At 50.4% G+C, this 20,568-nt stretch overlaps 1 protein-coding gene across 2 annotated transcripts in view; it reads right to left on the bottom strand.

The window, feature by feature from the left end:
- Window positions 1–659: 659 nt before the first annotated feature.
- LOC146567813 (activin receptor type-2B-like) overlaps window positions 660–20,568 on the bottom strand; it is a 26,046-nt gene continuing 6,137 nt past the window's right edge. The window contains exons 1-11 of one of the 2 annotated variants that reach the window (XM_085285739.1): window positions 12,288–13,151; window positions 11,360–11,567; window positions 8,285–8,391; window positions 7,875–8,023; window positions 6,932–7,075; window positions 6,714–6,857; window positions 6,489–6,637; window positions 4,857–4,971; window positions 4,633–4,771; window positions 4,393–4,523; window positions 660–3,869 (exon numbers count right to left, since the gene is read on the bottom strand). In XM_085285739.1, the coding sequence (XP_085141865.1) occupies window positions 3,648–3,869; window positions 4,393–4,523; window positions 4,633–4,771; window positions 4,857–4,971; window positions 6,489–6,637; window positions 6,714–6,857; window positions 6,932–7,075; window positions 7,875–8,023; window positions 8,285–8,391; window positions 11,360–11,567; window positions 12,288–12,336 (1,557 nt within the window). In that variant the 5' untranslated portion in view covers window positions 12,337–13,151 and the 3' untranslated portion in view covers window positions 660–3,647. Of the gene's footprint in view, window positions 3,870–4,392; window positions 4,524–4,632; window positions 4,772–4,856; window positions 4,972–6,488; window positions 6,638–6,713; window positions 6,858–6,931; window positions 7,076–7,874; window positions 8,024–8,284; window positions 8,392–11,359; window positions 11,568–12,287; window positions 13,152–20,568 lie in introns of those variants that run through there. The other variant, XM_085285738.1, reaches the window with a different exon arrangement.

Below are 20,568 nucleotides of genomic sequence, written 5' to 3'. Positions count from 1 at the left end.
ACACACACACACACACACACACACACAGGTCATTTCCTGTCAGTCTCCAGGCAGACGGAGCAGGTGGAGGTTCTCTTTATAAAGCACCACAGTAAAACCAGGAACCTCCATCAGTCGCCTCTACTGAAGGAAGGACCGGAACCAGGAAGAGGCTTTTATTTTGTTAGATGTCACTTCCTCCTTCCTGTTCATATATGTATGTACACGTGTATTTATACATGTTAAACTGCTCCTCCTACAGTCACGCCGATGAAGATCAGTCGCTTCTCTTCCTGTTTAGAGACTCACAGCTCGCTCCTCCCACAGGTGGAGCAGATGGCGTAGGTGGAGCTGACCGCCTCTGTCGGCCCATGCCACAGGAAGTGAACGGTGCTCATGACTTTCAGTGAGTGTAGGACTCCATCTGCAGCTCCAGATGTTGTAACATTTGGAACCGTGCATTCTGGGTCGGCTGTTTTACTTCAGCGTAAAGTGGCAGCAGAGCTGTTAGCCAATCAGATCACAGCTGACACGGCGAGGCGGTTTGCTGTGCAGGTCAACAGCCTGATAACGCACAGCTAGCTTTCCTAATCCTAACTGCCATGTAAAGCAGGGCTAGCTTACCCTGAGTACGGGTCACTGTTGCCATGACGATCACCCCCTCCCCCCCCCCCCCCCCCCAGAAAAAAAAATCAGACGTTTAAGTAATGCGCCCGTCGATTGGCAGCAAAGTCGACAGAGGGGGCGGGTCCCAAGACCAGTGACAGTACCTCGCTCGTTCACGGCGTGTCTGATCGATTCGTTAGCAGCTCTGCTCTTTTCCCGCCTTAGTCATGTTTAAACGAAGATTCGCTGGGATCACAGCTCTGCTCGCCGTCACAGTCAGCACAGCGAGCGTTCAGTCCTACACTCACAGGGCTGTCCTGAGGATAAACACCCAGAACTCCTTTCTGCTCGTCACTATTTAAAAACTTCGATGGCAGAGACAGAGGACTGTGAGGGAACTCGTGTCTCTGACCTCGGCCGTTTCTTTGGCACAGGCCAAAATACCAAAAAGGAGGCGGCCATCTTCACACACCTGCTCAGGACAAGCTGGAGGAAGGAGTCACGTGACTCGCTCTCTTTAGCATCGAGCTCCAAGGACTCGGAGACCAGAACCTCCCTCACAGCTCTGAGGGAGGTGTTAGCCAGGTCAGTGCTAGCAGCACAAGCTAACTCTGATGAAATAACCTGGCCAGGTGTTTCCGTGTGCAGTCATGTACTGTAGAGTCAGATCAGCTGGCCGAGGCCCTGAACAGCCGGTGATGTCAGCAGACGATAGGAAGTTCAGGGTTTTGGGGCATTTTTGGAAGCGTTGATGCGCCGTCCTGCCTCACAGGAACTTGCATCGGTTCTCATGGAGGCGGCAGCTGCTGGGGAACAGCTGGAGATCCAAACTACCCGGCCCGACGGGTCGAACGAGCGTCCTAAATTATTTACAGAGATGAATTCTCAGGACAGAAAAATAAAAGAATGAAAGCACCGTGCAGCAGCTGAGTCGCTAACCATGCTGAGCACAAACAAGCGGGCGCAGCACAGCGTTTCCACCTGTGAGACTTTAATGAGGTAACCAGTTCCTGAAACACCTGGAGTCAGTGACTGAGGCGGGGTTAGCCCTGAAGGAGGTCAGACTGCAGGTGGAGCGCTGCCTGAAGTACTACACCTTACTTTAGAGTCACTGAATCGATCACAATAACAGATCCCGAGGAGGCGTTAAACCATGTGACCTGTTACAGCAAGGAGAGAACAGCGAGTGGACGAAGAGTCAGGAAGGAAACAGAAAGGAGGTAGTAGAGGAAAGGAAAGAAGGAAACCTGAAGAGAGAGGAGGAAGGATGAGAGGAAGTCCAGGTGTGAAACGGCAGCGAGCTGTGAGTCGGACGGCCGGGCAGCTCCGCGGGTTTAATGGAAACAACAAAAACACAAAGTAAACAATAAAAGATCACAAACATCAAAATGTAAAAATCCAGCTCGTAGAAAAGTCTGAGGTATTTCCGCTGTGTTGAGGTGGTCTGTGCTTCAGGAGCTCTACTGTCGTCTCTACTGTCCTCTCTACTGACACTCTCATTGATCAGTGCTGATCATTAACCCCCCCCCCCCCACACACACACACACACTCTGTACAAACACAGATTTGCATGTGGTCAATGTCACTAAAATCAAACTAACAATAAAAAGAATCTACAGAAATATATTCATCATCATCATCATCATCGTCAGGGTCAGCAGCAGCATCGTAGACATTCATGTTACATGTATGGCATCACAGAAGGGAAGAACAGGGGCGTTAGAAGGACACAGGCGACCTTTGACCTCTGCAGCAGCTTGTTAGGATCAGTCTGTGGATCTGGACAGCTGGATGTGAGTCAGTGGGGCATGAGACGTTCATAAACAGAAATCAGCTGTTTGACCTCACAAATGAAATCTCAGTCACATAGTGTGCATGTCCAGGGCTTTTATTGTGAAAGGCAGGGACAGGAAGAAGCCCTCCTTCCACACGTGTAGAATAAATCATGCAGCACTCACACGTCGGACGCTCAGTTTGAAGGCTTTAACCTGAAGGTGGCGCTGCTGAAGGTCAAAGGTCACCGGTCTTTCAGGTAACACAGGCAGGAAATAGGTGTAAACTCAAACCTGTCACACCATGTGACTGTTTACACACACACAGGCTCACAGACACACACACACAGGCTCACAGACACACACACACACACACACAGACACACACACACACACACACACAGGCTCACACACACACACACACACACACACACACAGACACACACACACACACACACACAGGCTCACACACACACACACACACACACACACACACACCTGAATGCATGCATCATTCACCTGTAGGTTTGATTACCTGAGAAATTATTTCCAAACCAACCAAAATGCTGTGGTTGAGCGCAGTCAGCCAATCACACCTCTGCAATGTGAGGCCAACCAATCACAGTCTCTCTGCCTTCACCCCCAGGCGAGAAGACTGAGACACAAAACACGGGAGAACGGAAACCGCCACACTGGAAACAAACAGGCCCATTTCGCCTTTTTCCATCTGACATCACTTCCTGTTTCCGTCCGTTGGATTTAAAGATGCGAACAGCGACGTGTTGTCGCAGGAGACCGATAAAAACTAAAGTCCAGGTAAAGTAGTAAAGCGGTCGCTGTGGATGTGTGTTTGCTGTGTAACAGTCTCGGGCTCCTCTGTGGGTTTTGCAGCATTGTAGTCGCCTGGTGACAGGTGGTTGCTAGGTGACGCTGTTGTCAGGTGGGTAGATATGATCCAGATGTGAGTAGAAGACCGCAGAGGCAGGAATGAGCGAAGAAAACGGTAAAAAATGAGCGAATAAAAAGGGTCGCTGAGGTACCTGGAGATCGAAGCATTCACTGAGTCGGACCCTGAACGCGTTTTCTCATAAAACACACGCCTGGTTAAAAAGACACGAATGAGTCCCACTGAGAGGAAAACTTAGGAACAACGAGGTGTGCTGGTACTCCGTCCCAACGGACGAGAGGGAATCACAAAAAGTCCAGAGAGTAAAATAGCAGCTGCTCTCACGCCCGAAATTCCACTGCGGAGCGATGGCGTGGTGTGTGCACCTCGTTTCTTTCATAGACTCATATACTGGAGTCTTTGGGCGGCAGGTCCACGTTAGTTACCATGGGAACAGGTGCGACAGAGGAACCCAGCAGGGTGTTGTTTTCGGAGGTAGGTGGGGCGATGGTGGCGGTGAGGCGGCGGATCTGGGCGATTCTCTCCTCCACGCAGCCGGCCGACAGGCGAGCCTCGGCGTCGTGATCCCAGCACTCCTCGACCGACTCACAGATCTGAGCTAGACCCTGCAGAGAGCAGCACATGGGGGAGGCGGGGTTAGCGAAGGAAGCACTGCGATCGAGAAAAGGCCTTCGTCAAACACAGGGCGCTGTTGTAAAGGATGGCATCATCAGCATAAACGTGCACACACAACAGCCCTGCTGTGGATCAGCTCTGTCACATAACTGTGGCGTCTTTACCTGAAAACACCTCCAGACACCTGCAGGTCCACATGATTTATAGAAGGCGTCCCTCAGGGATCCATGCTAGGCCCACTCATGTTTACACGAAAACCCCACAGCTCAGCACAGGACACTTTTACACTGATGATACCATTCTTTATATTTACATATACACGAACACATCTCTGCTTAAATACAACTTCTAAGACAAGCAAGTCTTTTACCTCCACAGGGAAACGTTTCCCTCTAATACTGCTCAGTCTTACAGTACAAAACACCTGAAAATAAAGGGGCTGATGATAGAAGGTGTCCCTCAGGGATCCAGATCTGGCCCCCTGATGTTTCATGGACTGAGGTTCAGACTCACGCTGTGTTTGAGCCACGGCTCTCTGATGGTTGGTCTCATCTTCTTGTGGACCACGACTTCCTGCAGGTCCTCCAGTGATGGATGCTGACCAACCTCCTCCTCGAACGGCAGCATGTACTCATCCACCGGACCTGAACACACCACATATTAAAGATGGGCGGAACCAACATCCGCTCCTGAGACGTCAGGTAAACCCTCGCTGTGCTGTTAAGGTGTGGTTCGAGTGTGTGTGTGTGTTACCGTCTGCAGCCTTGCAGCGGGACACCAGCTCCCACAGCACCAGGCCCATGGCGTACATGTCGATCCGGAGGAAGGCGTCTCTCTGGAAGTTGATGGCTCCTTCTAAGACCTCGGGGGCCATGTAGCGCCTGGTGCCCACCTGCACACACAGACACACACAAGAGTGAGCGTGAGCGACGCAGCGACGCTCGTCTCCTCGGCCGCCTGCGGTCAGACCAGCTTACCTGTCCGTGCGTCTCTCCCGGCGGTTTCCCTGGCTCGAAGCAAACGGCGAGGCCGAAGTCTCCGATCACCGCCGTGAGGTCCGAGCGCAGCATGATGTTCTTACTCTTCAAATCCCTGAGAGAGTGAGACACGATCAAACGTGGCCGCCGTTACCTGTCTGACCCCGCCCACAGTCCTGCTCCTCATCGATCTACTGTGTTATTCAACTACAGCTCCCATGATGCTTTTAGCTGCTGCCTACAGCACTCTGATTTCTGTGGTGTCAACATGTACTACTATATGCATGTAGTAGTACATGTAGTAGCTTTCATCTAGCCGTGCAGGTTGTGATTCAGCCCCAGCACACACTGAGCTCTACACTTCCTGCTAACCTGCTGCTGCATGCTGATACTGTCAGTCTCTGTATGTGTTCACTGTGGAGCTGAAAGCAGCAGAGCAGCGTGTGAGCAGCGTGTAAGCAGCGTGTGAACAGCGTGTTAGCGGCGTGTGAGCAGCGTGTTAGCGGCGTGTGAGCAGCGTGTTAGCAGCATGTGAGCAGCGTGTTAGCAGCGTGTTAGCAGCATTCGAGCAGCGTGTTAGCAGCGTGTGAGCAGCATTCGAGCAGCGTGTTAGCAGCGTGTGAACAGCGTGTTAGCAGCGTGTTAGCAGCGTGTGAACAGCGTGTGAACAGCGTGTGAGCAGCATTCGAGCAGCGTGTTAGCAGTGTGTGAACAGCGTGTTAGCAGCGTGTGAACAGCGTGTTAGCAGCGTGTTAGCAGCGTGTGAACAGCGTGTGAACAGCGTGTGAACAGCGTGTGAGCAGCATGTGAGCAGCATTCGAGCAGCGTGTGAGCAGCGTGTGAACAGCGTGTGAGCAGCATTCGAGCAGCGTGTTAGCAGCGTGTTAGCAGTGTGTGAACAGCGTGTTAGCAGCATTCGAGCAGCATGTTAGCAGCGTGTGAGCAGCGTGTGAGCAGCGTGTTAGCAGCGTGTGAACAGCGTGTTAGCAGCATGTGAGCAGCGTGTTAGCAGCATTCGAGCAGCGTGTTAGCAGTGTGTGAACAGCGTGTTAGCAGCATGTGAGCAGCGTGTTAGTAGTGTGTGCGCAGCGTGTGAGCAGCATTCGAGCAGCGTGTTAGCAGTGTGTGAACAGCATGTTAGCAGCATGTGAGCAGCGTGTTAGCAGCATGTCGAGCAGCGTGTTAGCAGCATGTCGAGCAGCGTGTTAGCAGCATGTCGAGCAGCGTGTTAGTAGCGTGTGAGCAGCGTGTTAGCAGTGTGTGAACAGCGTGTTAGCAGCGTGTTAGCAGCATTCGAGCAGCGTGTTAGCAGCATTCGAGCAGCGTGTTAGCAGCATTCGAGCAGCGTGTGAGCAGCGTGTTAGCAGCATTCGAGCAGCGTGTGAGCAGTGTGTTAGCAGCGTGTGAGCAGCGTGTTAGCAGTATTTGAGCAGTGTGTTAGCAGCGTGTGAGCAGCTGCTGCGCGTTGAGCACGTGAACATAAGCGATCTCTGAGATTCTGAAGTAAAAACGAGCAGCGTGAACTGTGACGTCCTCTAACGCTGACTCACAGCTCCACCGTGTGGCAGCAGCTCGTCACTGCAGACTAGGGTTTCCTGTCTGATCTGTAGGTGTGGGGGTTTGTGGGCAGACCTGTGGGCGATGGCCGGTTTGGGACCCTCTCCCTTCAGTTGGGGGACGTCTTCGTGGAGGTACGCCAGGCCGCGTGCCGTCGTCTCGGCTATGTGGCACAGCTCGGACCAGCTGATCATGTTTCCCTTCAGGAAGCCCGACAGCGAGCCCTGCAGAGACAAACATCAGGAGATCGACCCCACACCCCCGGGAGTTTCTGACCCCCCCTCGGCCCCCCTTCCTCACCCTCTCGTGGAACTCTGTGATGAGCCACAGCTCGGCCTCGGGGTGGCTCCCTCGTTTCTCTGCGGCGATGAACCTCAGGATGTTCTTGTGCCTCATGCCCGGCGTCATGAACACGTCCCTCTCGGTCTCCCAGGAGTCCTTATTCTGCAAGGAGGAGGAGGTGAGGAAGGGTTGGGAGTCAGGACGGCTGCCCTGATGCTCGGAGCAAACACCGGTACCTGCATGGGGAAGATCTTCACGGCCATGTGTTCGTTCATCATCTGAGCCTTCCAGACGCAGCCGAAGCGCCCCCTGGCTTTCACCTCCAGCAGCTGCAGAGGCTTCAGCCCCAGCAGGGGGGAGGCAGGAGGTGGACCAGGATCCTGGAGGAGAGGAAAGGAGAGTGGGGGAGGGCATCAATGTGACACATTTATAGACAGCAACATGACAGAAGCCCCTCCCATGTCAGAATTAATGTGACCCCTGAATCCTCCCTTAGTTATGCTGCAGTAGGTGTAGGCTGCTGGGGGATTCCCATGATGCACTGGGTGTTTCTTCTTCACTCACTATGTGTTAACAGACCTCTCTGCACTGAATCATATCTGTTATTAACCTCTGTCTCTCTTCCACAGCATGTCTTTGTCCTGTCTTCCTTCTCTCACCCTAACCAGCAGCAGATGGCCCCGCCCCTCCCTGAGCCTGGTTCTGCTGGAGGTTTCTTCCTGTTAAAAGGGAGTTTTTCCTTCCTACTGTCACCAAAGTGCTTGTTCATAGGGGGTAATGTGATTGTTGGGTTTTTCTCTGTATCTATTATTGTGCGATCTACTGTACAATATAAAGCGCCTCGAGGCGACTGCTGTTGTGATTTGGTGCTGTATGAATAAAAACTGAACCACAGGTGAGAGTGCTGTCAATACACGGGCCACCTGTTCAGGTGAATCCCGCCTCTCGCCCTATCAGACCGATTGGCCGTGCTTTACAGTTCAATATGGGGAACCACGATGTGGTGACAAACCCTCGTTTGAGATGTTTCCTGCTGCAGTGCCTGCAGACCACCAGCAGATGGAGCCGTCTCAGCATTGCAGAGTCAAACTGACGTCATCAGCTCCGGTCTGCAGGTCAAAGTAACCGAGTACTTCTACTCGTTTCATCAAAAGGTAAGCGTGAGTGTTTGAGGCTCACCTCGGCAATGTCCACGTGTCCATACGGAGGTTTGCGGTGTTGGTACATCCAGACGGTGGTGAGCAGAGCGACAGACAGCATGGTGACGGGCAGCAGGCAGTAAATCATCACGTTTAACACACCCACGCTGTGGGGCGGGGCCTTGATCACTGACACACACAGAAAGACTGCATTTACATTTAAAAGGACTTTATTGGCGCTGGGTTACCATGGTAACTTTGGAAACGCCCCTGACAGTCTGGTGCGAGGAAACCTGCCGACGGGTTTCAGAATATCAAGACTGTACATAAAAGATGGAGGAGGCACCCATGACACCACCTGTTGAAGTCACGACCTCATGAAGCACAAACAATGATACGAGGAGAAGACACGTGTGACACGTGCTAACGGACCAATCAGATGGCACTCACGTGGCACGGTGATGTCCGGCAGGTGGGTGAAGCGCTCGTTGCAGAAGTTTCCTTCACAGCAGCAGAAGAAGACCTGCGGGCTCTCCTCGGTGGCCACACACTGCTGCCTGAGAGAGAGACAGGAAATGACTTCACACACAGTAACACTCTGACTAGGGCTGCTCAATTAATCGAATTTTAATCACGATTACGATCTGGGCTTTCAAGGATCATTAAAAATGACTGAGCCAATTATTAGCCCCTCCCTCGTGCTTTACTCTCGCGCTGCTCCGTGTGGCAAATCGAGCGCACCTCTCTGAATTTCGAACACGTGTCACAACAATAAGAGGACCCGAGGGAAGCTCGGAAAGCTAAGCAGAAGTTATTTGGAGAGGAGAGTGACTGCCGTTGGTTGAAAAGAGGTAAAAACCTTCAGTGGTGTGGAAACATTATGGGTTCAGTCAGACGTGGATCAAGTAGACACAGTGTGTAAACTTTGCTACAGTGTAGCTGCACCACAGAGCAACACTGCAAAGCTCACTAAACATAGATGTTTACATTTCTTATATTGCAAACATTTGCACTGTTATCAGTATTTGTGTGACACACTAATGTGTGATCCCATCAGAAGTAGTACTTGTTAAAAAAATGAGAGATTTGTCACCGAAGTGAACTATATGTAATGAGGTAGTTGCACCCCCCAGCCTCCGGGTGGCGCATTGTTCAGTGAGACAGAATAGCGAGGTCATAGGTCCTCCTCTCCAATATGGCAGAAGCGAGGCAAAGAGAAACTTCACCAGTCGTCTCTGTCTCATCATTTCCCTGTTTTGCAGGTTTGTAACCGGTAAAACTATATTAAAACTGTTGTAAAATATTGATAAGAAACACAGCTAAATGTGGGGTATAAATCAGCGGGTAAACCCTGTTATTTGTTACGTTTTATGAAGTAGAAGGACTGGAAAAAATGCCAAAGCCTAGCCAGCCGCGGGCGCCATTTTGGTTTCCTTTCTCCACTTACTTCAGGTCGTTTTAGCTGAATAAGCTCCTTGTCGTGTCCTGATTTTGTGAATATGAATGTTAATCTGCTGTTGGCAGTGAAGAACGACTGTTTACTGGTTCTGAAAAGTGATTTTGAGAATGTTAAAGCTAAAGCTAAGCCTGCCAGCATACACATGACTCTTTCATGTATTTGTGAGCTACTAAGCTAAATTGATTTAAGACCAAGCACTGGTATGTTGGTTAAAACAATCAGAATACATAGGTATTTATGTTAAAAGTTAGAGGTAAAAATGTATTTGAACATGCATTTCATATTGTTTTGGATTGTCATTCAGAGAGAATAGCCGAGTAAATGATTTGAAGTACACGTGAAGTACTTTTGGTTGCCATGAAAAGATCGTGGTATTGCAGCTTGAACATACAGACGGTTTTATTGTTATTTCTGTTGTATATAGAGAATGGTGATGCTGCAAGTTAAAAATACATGTGATTGTATAAATAAATATGGCAGAAGCGAGGCAAAGAGAAACTTCACCAGTCGTCTCTGTCTCATCATTTCCCTGTTTTGCAGGAACATTTAATCTGTTTTACCGGCCCATACTCTGGGTCGGTTACATTTGCACACTGTTTTATATTATTTTTTGACAGGCTCCTGCATGGGGTGGGAGATGTTGTCCAACAGGGATGACAGCTTAGCCACCGTTCTCCTGTCACTGTCCACCTCCACTGGGTCCAGAGGGCAGAACAGAGCTGGCCCTGATCAGCCTGTTCAGTCTCTTCCTGTCCCCGGCAGAGATGCTGCCGCCCCAGCAGACCACAGAGTAAAGGAAGGCTGAGGCCACCGCAGAGTCACAGAAGGTCTTCAGGAGTGGGCCCTCCACTCCAAACGACCTGAGTCCCTGCAGCAGGTACAGCCTGCTCTGCCCTCTCCTGTAGAGGGCGTCTGAGTTATGAGTCCAGTTTGTTGTTCAGATGAACACCAAGGTACCTGTAGCTGATTCATTACTATTAATGAAGGTTACTCTCCACACCAACACCAGCTAGATGTTTAAATCTTAATATAAATGAGTAACAGTAGGTGGACATTAGGTAAGGCGCGTATATAAAACCGTAGTAAGGGGACCTCTGTGTCGGCTCGTAGCTGAAAACTAGCTTTACTTTGTTGTCTGGCTCAACTTTGCTAGCAGAGACAGAGAGAGGCGTTGATTGTTTCAGAGGAAAACAGGAACAACTGCTCGGTGACAGCTCGTACTTTTTTCTCCCCCCTCGCTCACAGACACATCACGGGTACAGCAGTCCATCCTCCCTGCAGCACGGACTACACTGCCCATCAGGCTTTAGGGCGATGCCTGCAACACTCTGCCTGTTGCCTTCATATTAAATCATTTAAAAAAATATTTCTTCACGTCATTATGCGGCTGCAAGTAGAGGTGACATCAGAGCCTCTTAATGCGTGTTTGGTTTGGGAATCACCAAAAACAGAGAGAGCGCAGCCTGACGTATGAAACAGGAAAAGACCGCCGTGTAATCCATTTATTTCAACAAAGTAACTGTATTCTGATTACCACCTTTTTAAACGGTAACTGTAATGGAATATAGTTACTCATATTTTGTATTCTGCATGTATTCCATTACTCCCAACACTGCCAGGGATAAAGTGGCGTTCCACCCTCGTGACCGCGTGGTCTGCAGCACACAGTACACCCAGGTGGGAGGACGCAGCCCCCCAGCATGTTGCCCTGTTTTAATCCCACAGAGGATCTTCAGGGTCAATGATCACGTCCCTGTGAGCAGCTGCTCTGAAGGGAAACAGGAACGCAGCAGGACAGGACAGACTGACTGTCATAGATTTGTTTACATGCATTTACAGGACTTCAGTCATTGTGGGGTCTACCTGACAACATAAAACACATTCAGGTGACTGATTGGATCGAAGCAGATCCTGGATCAGCTCAGTGCAAGAAGGTAAACGTGACAGCATGGATCACACTGTGGTCGGTGTGTGATGATTGGCTGGAGGAGCTCATTTATGTTGTTTGAAGGCAAGGTGTGTGTGTGTGTGTGTGTGTGTGTGTGTGTGTGTGTGTGTGTGTGTACCGGTCGTAGCAGTTGAAGTCGTCCAGCCAGCATCCCTTCTTCACCAGCTCGATGGAGCCCGAGTTGTTCCTCCAGGAGGCGTAGCAGTGCGAGCGTTTGTCCTGCTCGTCCTCGCAGCGCTCCACGCCGCTCTGGTTCGTCTTCTCGGTCTCGTAGTTCACGTTGTAGTACACACACTCCCTGGTGTCGGCAGTCCCACGGCTCAGCCCTGCAGCACACACACACACACAGAGGAAATGCTTTCATGGTGTGTCACAAAGCGTCCTCCACAGTCCTCCACACTCATCTAATTAAAGCACAGAGAAGAAGAGCGGAGCACCAATAACGAGCTGGACCGCCTGCTGCCGGCGACAGCGAGCTCAGACCAGGGGCGGATCCTTTTTTTCCAAACACACATGCAGCTGGTTACATGTAGTTAGAATGATTCAAATGCAGTACGTACAGGGTGGGAATGGTTGGTGATACTAAAGTCCTGTTTGTGGCACATTAGTATATGTGAGGGGGCAAACTCCTCCAGATGGGTGGTGACCGTGGTGGCCATTTAGAAGTCGGCCATCTTGGATACAACTTTTGTTTTTCCAATAGGAAGAGGACCATGTGACACATCAAACTTATTGGTAATGTCACAAGGACAACAACGGTGTGCTTGGTTTCAACGTAACTTTATTCTTTCATGAGTTATTTACAAGTTTCTGACCACTTATAACATGTGTGCAATGTGCTGCACATTGTGTTGGATTGTCAATGCAACCCTCTTCTCCCACTCTTCACACTGATAGCAACACCGCAGGAGAAACGCCAGCACAGCCATCCAGGTGCTGCACATCTCGTATCTTCACACCACAGACGACTGCAGTACATTCAACGCTGCAGCTCTCCCGCTGCCAGCCGTACACATCACCACCACCAAACACACCCCGCCACATACCTCCATCGCCCGCTTCACCCCCATCCGCGAGCAGGCAAGCCCCGACCATCGGCGCCCCACGCCCCGGCCCAGCGACAGGGAAGTGTCCACTCTGGCGGTCGCCCGCGCCTCCAGCGGAAGCCCGGAGCTGGCCTGGTGGCCGCCCATGTGCAAACAGCGAGGACTGCAGGAGAGCAGAGGGAAGCTTCACCTCACACCGTCTGCACACACATCACGGCAGCACTCCGTCGTTATCACAAAGCTCGATCAGAGAGGAAGCCCAGAGCACACCATCAACACGTGTTCTTAGCTGTGATTGGAGGATAAATCAAACACTTCCTGCACTCACAGCATGAAGCCACAAACCGCAGCGGCCGTCCCGCTGAGTGCTCCAACCATCTCCTCTGCTCCTCTTTCCTAAACCTTCAATCAATTTCTTTTATTTTTTGTTTGTTTGCTTTTTCCTCTCTCGCTCTCTTTCTGTCTCCCTGTCCTGTCCCCCAGTCATGTCTGTCCCATCTGTAACAACTGAAAATAAAATAAATACATAATTATAATAAAGGTCAATCAAATGGACCAATATGGCGAGACCATGATGATCCACTCGGCATCTTTCTTGGCCTTCAGACAATTCTGACGGCTAAAGATCCAAACGGGACAACAAAACAAAACTGTAGCTGCATCTTCAGAGGAGTCTCCGTGGTAACCCTGCTGATACTGCATGATGTCACAGCTTTAATCTCAGTGTGCCCTAAACACACTGTAAATAAAAGATGGTCGTAGCCACCGTGACCCCACCCACTCTGAATCCTTCACAGTGTTTCAGCCGTTGTTTCAGAGCCCGAGGTGACCAAGCAGGTGGAGTACACACACACACACACACACACACACACACACACACACACACACACACACACACACACACACACACACACACACACACACACACACCTACCTGCTGATCAGTAACATCCAATCAAAATCCTAGAATTTCTGAAGCTCCACCTTCTCGGGCACTCTGTTGCTACAGTGACCTCACAGCAGCCCTGTTATTGGTCGCCTGATGTTATTCAAAGTGCAGGTGCAGCTCAGCCGCTCACGCTGACGCAGCTCTGACTGTTTGTGAGTTTTAATGTTAGCGTGAGGAGCAGCAGGCGGAGCTTCACGTGTTCATGTCATAAATCCTACAGTCTGCTCACAAAGAGAGGAGCTGCAGGGAGAAAAGAGGCGTGGTTACTGTGGTGATCGGGAATAAAGCTGCCGCACTGCATTATGGGACAGAAAGCAGCACCTCTGATGATACTGCAATAGCAGGGAGTACACACAGGGCTTTAGCAGTAATGTTTGCAGGAAAGTACTACGACTGAACCATCATCAGTATTCTGCAGGTCGACCTCGGTTACCATGGAGACCTGTGTGCTGATGTCACTGTGTGTCATGTGACATTTACTCAGACGGCTTCTTCAGTTAAACTGGAGCAGCGAGTTCACACAAACACACCTTTGAAACAACCACTGAGCTGCTGTCAGTCGCTCTCCGTGTACTGAAGCTAAATCACATCTAATAAAACCAAGCTGACGTTTGAACTTTGACCTGAACACAAACATCAGGGTTCATTTTCCCACTGTTAGTCAAACCCAGGACTTTGAGTTCTGTCAGAGGCCGCCTCAGCTTTCAGCACGAGACCCTGTGTGCCAGAGGTGGAGCAGGCGTCCTATTACAAGCTTGATTTCATCATAATATCACAAAAAACACAAAACATGAACATTTCCTTTTTACAAACCGGCCCTGGAGCATCCCAGCAGCTTTCAGACACGTACAGCAGCAGTGTGAGCGGCACCATCAGGATCTGTGCTGGATACACTCGGGGATCGACTCCTAATGTCTGCTCACAGTCGTTTACACACACACACACACAACGCTCTGATGTCAGGTGACAGCAGGTTTATGGTCACAGAGCAGAGCGGTGATAACGCCGCCCACCCTCGCTGCGTTCTCATGACCTCGGTGACAGCGGCACAGATGTTGCGGCGAGCACGCCGATGCTCACGTCACGAAGCGGGATCGGCGACAGCTGCAGCATTGTTCTGTGTGAGCGCGGCACGGACTCGAACCCTCGGCCTTCCAGCTGCACCGTCGTGCACATTAACATTTGTGTGCTGCATACGTGTGAAAGTGTGTGACCTCTGACCTCCGGCGTCTCCAGATGACACGCATGCAGACGTGAGCCAACTGCGAATGGCTCGACTGTGAGCGCGCCGCTTTCTAATGCAAAGTAAGCTCATAGCAGCTATTAGAGCCTTTGTAAACTCCAGACACCAGGGGTCAGAGGTCACGCTCTCATATGCAAACCAGCACATATATGCACCAGCACACACACACACGGGCATCTGGCAGACCAATTATGTGCGTGCATATGTTAGTGTGATGACAGGGCAGCATATAAGATGTAAAGTCATGGGAACTAATCACACACACACACACACACACACACACACACACACACACACACACACTGGGGTAACTGGTTCCCACAGACGGCCCAGGCCCTGTGCTGGGTAAGAACCTTGTATTTAGGCGTCCTGCCCTTCAGTACAGTTTCAGACCTAAATGACCCAAACAAGGTGAGGACACGCCTCCTCCTGACCACTGACTGCCTTTACTGATGTCTTGTAGCAGGGCCGGGTGCTACGAGGCTTTCTCTGACCTCTGCTAATGTAGCTGTGTTTCCTGCATCTATCGTTCAGACTCCAGGACAATGAGCGTATGTGCACGGCGTTCCCACGAGAGCGAGCGGACAGATGGACGCTGGTCTGACGAGCGATCGACACAGAACAAACTGCGAGCACATAAAGATCGGACAGAAGCAGAGGATGGAGCTACAGCTGGAGTGAAGCTGACTCGTTCACCACGTCCTCAAACACACACGAAGCTTCTGTGGAGCTTTTTACATCATGTTTATGTGGTTTTCAAAACGATCCCTGATGCTGGATCAAGTACTTTGAATTAAACTGAATACAAATTTGGTCGATACACCAGGACATCAAACTAAAGCTGCGAGAGGACGAACTACTGAAGAAGTAATCAGAGCCTCAAGTCAACTCGTACAACAGACAAGGAGCACAAATTCTACTGTGAGGGACCTGCTCACAAACAAACTGAGACCACCCGGTATCGTTCCTGGTATCGTTCAACAGCGCCTCTTCTTTCTCAGGAGACTGAAAAGATTCGGCATGAGCCCCCGCATCCTCAGGACCTTCTATCACTGTTCCATTGAGAGCATCCTCACTGGATGCATCACCACCTGGTACGGCAACAGCATCGCCTACAACCGCAAAGCTCTCCAGCGAGTAGTGCGGTGCTCTGAACGGATAATTGGAGGTGAGCTTCCCTCCCTCCAAGACATCTACAGGAAGCGCTGCCTGAGGAAAGCGGGGAGGATCATCAAGGACTCCAGTCACCCCAGCCATAAACTGTTCAGACTGCTTCCATCAGGAAGGAGGTTCTGCAGCATCCGGTCCCGTACCAGCAGACTGAGAGACAGCTTCTTCCACCAGGCCATCAGACTGCTGAACACTTCATAGACACCTCAGCTTCACTACTGGAACTTTAACATTATGCACTCCATACTGTACAGTAATGCCACTGTTTTCCACATGTCTACACTCTGTATATTTTATTTTATTTATTTTATTTATTGTTTACTCTATTTAATTTGTAAAATATGTGTACACACACACACACACACACACACACACACACACACACGTAGAAAAATATTTAGTATACACATCCAGAAATGCATATACTATTATATATTGTACATATATTTATTAGTTTCAGATGTAGCCATTCTTGTATTTTGCTTGTTTACATTATTGTATTTTGCACAACTCTGTTGCTTGTGAAGCTCGCACACAAGAATTTCACTCACATGTGCTGTACCAATGTACCTGCACATGTGATGTGACAATAAAAGTGATTTGATTTGATCGAGGGACAGGAAAGTGAGCAGTAATATAAATAATAACATAAAGAATGAACTCAGCACGGCCCACCATCCACCCCGACCTCCTCCTGCAGGCGCTTCACTGGCCTGCAATGTTGCAGCACCAGTGGCACGTGAGCGTGCACGAGGCCCGGCCTGCACGCTCATGAGTCGACAGCCGATGGTGGCTGGCCCATCTGATCTGGGGAGGACGACCTGCACCAGAGCCTGAGGGTGAGCTTTGTTGACGATGTCCAGACAACATCTGTCTCCGTCACCTCTGGGAGGAGACGGGATCCCCACCTCCCACCACCACCCCTCCTCCATGTTCTCACGGGAGACAGAGAGAGTCATCCCCTGAGTGAGGGGGGAGGGGCCGTCTGTCCCCAGGGAACAATCAGTTTTTCAATGACCCCCCATCTGTTCGCTGCTCGTGATTGGCCGATTGGTCCTGCTTGGCGCCCTGTGAGGTCAGACGGTGTCAAGAGTCAGGCCTCACGGGTCGTCGTGTTGTGAGGCGGTCAGCAGGAGGTCACAGCTCTGTGACATCATCGTGGATGGAAGCGTGGAGCTGCGAGCGCCGTCCTCACTGACGTGTTACTTCCTGTTTGTACAGCACGGGTTCAAACACTGCAGGCTGAGCTCAGCTGGTGACAGTGGGAGGAAGAACGCCCCTTTAACAGGAAGAGACGTCCCACAGAGGCAGAGCTGGGCCCATCTCCTAGGAATAAAAGGCGGAGCAGAGCGAAGCAAGTGATGTTGCCCGTCTGTGGTCACTAACGTCCACGCCTGGGAAACGTTTGTTGGCGTCGCACCTTCAGGCGCCAGAGCGAGCAGCAAACACGTTAGCTTCATGAAACCAAACCCTCTGATCACCTGCTGCTGTACGCTGACTCTCACACAGCCGAGCAGGGCGGAGCTGACACACGCGGCAGTTTACGGCGATGATGGGCGTTACCTTGGTAACACTGCTCTTAAAAACTCAACTGAAGATCAGAGGTTAAAGTGCGAAACAATAACTGATACAGGAAGTGCTCGCTCACTCTGCACATACTTTTACATGGTCAGGACACGGTACCAGTACACGTGCTGGGAGTACTGGTACTGCAGTAACAGGCTCCGCTGCTGTGAGAGCCTCGCCTCTCTGCGGCTCCCTCGCCCGGCCTCGGGTACCAGGAGCTGCAGCTGGATCTCAGGTCCAGGACAGCGAAACCATGGAAGGCTGTGACCTCACACACCAGCACGCCATCAGAGCCTGAACCTTGGGGGAGGGGGGTGTAAGGTTAAACTCTCTCACTGAGGTGATGCAGGAGGAGGAGCCAGTCTGCACAGTCAGCACAGGTTTAGGAGAACGAACACCTGATCCATCCCAGCGACAGCCGTCCCTCAGCTCGGGCTTCTTCCTGTTCAGAGGGAGTTCTTCCTTCCTACTGAGCAGCGAGCTGCTGATAGGCTCGTCTGACTGTTGGGGTTTCCCACCCCTATCGCAGGGTCTTTACGCTAAAGCAGCTGGAGGCTGTGATTTGGTGCTGCTGTATAAATAAAGTTGAGTTGATTCTGAAAAAGAGAAGACAGTAAACGCAACGTGAGGCGTTTTTAAGGTTTCCACGACGAGGTGAAACTCCGCCCCTTTGCAGATGTAAGTATGACTCAGCTGTCACCAGCCTAAAGCTCCGCCTCTGAGACCTGATAGGCTATCCATCACCAAGATCAACGTAAAACTGGACATGTGTGTGCTGTTTTTAATGATGTCATGTGACCTATAATGAGGTCACTGTACTAACAGAGCATCCAGGAAGGCGGAGCTCTTTAGGGAGGATTTTGATGATGTTGCTCATCTGCAGGTACGTGAGTGTCAGCTGATCGTGTCTGCGGGTTAACGATGGTGCTGATTAACGAGCCGCTAACACAGCGCTGAGTCAGCGCTCTCACACGCTGAGATGGCTGCTTGGATCATGTGACTCTGTGCTCTGATTGCAGCGTCCATGTTTCACCGCTCTGATAGACGACCTGCTTTCTCAGATCAATGCAGAGGGAGGAGGAGTCCGCCGTGACCCCGCCCTCACACACACCGTCAGCCCGGGAGGATTTCTGTGTGCCATGGATGCTCAGTATGTTGGCGCCGTTGTTGTCATGTGACCATGCATGTTATAAACCTCTGGGTTTTCTTACCTGAGGAAGCAGCAGCAACGGTGCTTTTTATTGTAAACACAGTGAATCAGACGATCCTACCCGGAGCACTCTGCAACAGCGGGAAGGAAGAACTCCGTCTGAACAGGAAGAAACCTCCAGCAACACCAGGCTGAGGGAGGGGCGGGGCCATCTGAGGGGAGGAATACAGGACAAAGACGCGTCGTGGAAGAGAGCCATGGATGAATAATGACTGATGACTCGATGCAGAGAGGTGTATGTCACATGGTGACTGATGAAGAAACACTCAGTGCATCATGGGATTCTCCTATATCTATTGCTTATCGTCACAGTAACGCGTCTCCACGTGCCATGACGTAATTAATACGAACGCTACAACGAAGGTGGACGTCGAGGCGACGCTGTACCTGCTGCTCAGCCTGTGACTGTTCGTCACACGCGCGGACCACGGCGTTGTTGGAAACATGTCCCTCGTTGACCGGTTTTAAAAAATGGCGGTTCAGATTTTTGTAAACAAGACGCTCTGATCGAGCACAGCTACTGACCAGCCAATCGCTGACATGCAGTGTGACGCCACATTTTAGTACCTGCTTGGATGACTTGCAACCCTGGGTGACAAGGAACCTAGAATGTACCTGGTACCAGGAACCCAATGGAAAACCATGGAAACCGTGATGAAACGCCCCGAGTCGATCCCAGTAGGAACAGAAAAAGGGGGTCCTCACTTTTCCACAGCTCCGAATCAGGTGTGTGTCTGTGCAGCCTCAGCAGCTCGAGGCTTCCTGCATGTCTGTGGAAGTGTTAGCCTGTGGGCTCATCTGGACTGGACTCAAACCTGAGCCCAGCATGGATGTGAACACAGTTCTCTGCATTTCCTCAGAGCAGTTTATGCTTTAAAGGCTCTTACCTGGTAGACCTCATAAAAGCAACGGCGCCATGTGTGAGCAGCTCAACCACACCTCAGAGCAGCGCTGGGCGATATGCCGTAAAATCCATATCACGGTATAATTTGAAGCATGTGCGGTAAAGATATGTATCGCGATATATTCCTTTCTTCTGTATAACGTATTTTACACACTATAAGGTGCGCTGAAAATCCTTAAATTTTCTCATAAATCGTCCGTGCGCCTTAAGTATGAATTCTGGTTGTGCTTACTGACCTCAAACCGATTTTATGTGCTACACGGCGCTCAAACATCTGTCAAAAAATGTTTTAGTACCACTTTGGTAAGCTACGAAGCCGCACCGCTTGATGGATTGTTGGACCATTATGGCTACTGTAATCAAGGAGCCTCGCGGAGTAATCTGGGTCCTAAACTCCGCCCTTCAGGTCCCAAAGCCAAACGAACACTGCAGCATCACTGAGAGTTACAAACTGTCAAAATTCCTTCATCTTTAATACAATGATCAGCGTTGCAACTTTACCAGGTGTAACAATTAAGTTTAACATCCAGGCATCCATGAAAACAGGATTTATTAAATTTAACGGAGTTAGAAGTTAGCAGGAAGTTAGCTTGCTAGCTTCCACCTAAACATGATATAGCATGTTCTGACTGAGAGATTTTTGAAAAATTCAAACGTACAGCTCTGCTATCACTTCCAACATGAATGAAGACAGAAAACTAAACAGCAGTGACGTTTGTAAGGTTACTGAAGTTGGGCTAGCTGGTAGATAATGATGTGCTATGTGAGCGCTAGCTACACAGCTATGTTAGCATAAACACAGTGAAGCTGGAGGATGAACGCTAACTTTTTTCCACTCGATAAAAGTTAACGTGAAGGTTCCTGATGGTTAGGGACAAATGCAATCGCATGGCAGGATGCTGTAAACGGACCAAACTTCAGTCAGGAGAACAACTGAGATAATCCATCCACATTTGCTTTTACTGTCGCCGCATAATCTGCAGATGATGTGGTTTACAGCCGCTGCGATGCTTTCGACCAAAACAGGTGCAGCTTGATGACACCATCAACATGTGCTATTGCGGTAGAGTGGTATAGTCAAAATCTGTACCGTTAGCCAAATTTATATCGTTTCTACTGCCCACCCCCACCTCAAACTGGCTGCTAAAAGCTCTGTGATGGACGGGAGATGGAGACATAAACATGTCCTCATGAATAATTACTGTGCTGCCTTCACCTCTCCCAGAGTGCTGCTGAGCT

This window comes from Mchenga conophoros, linkage group LG9 (assembly GCF_057382185.1).
Source record: "Mchenga conophoros isolate Kocher_MC1m ecotype Shallow Benthic linkage group LG9, M_conophoros_male_GT1.1, whole genome shotgun sequence".
Classification (NCBI taxonomy): domain Eukaryota; kingdom Metazoa; phylum Chordata; class Actinopteri; order Cichliformes; family Cichlidae; genus Mchenga; species Mchenga conophoros.
The sequence above is the reverse complement of the archived record's forward strand: the minus strand, read 5'-3'. Positions and strand labels throughout refer to the sequence as shown.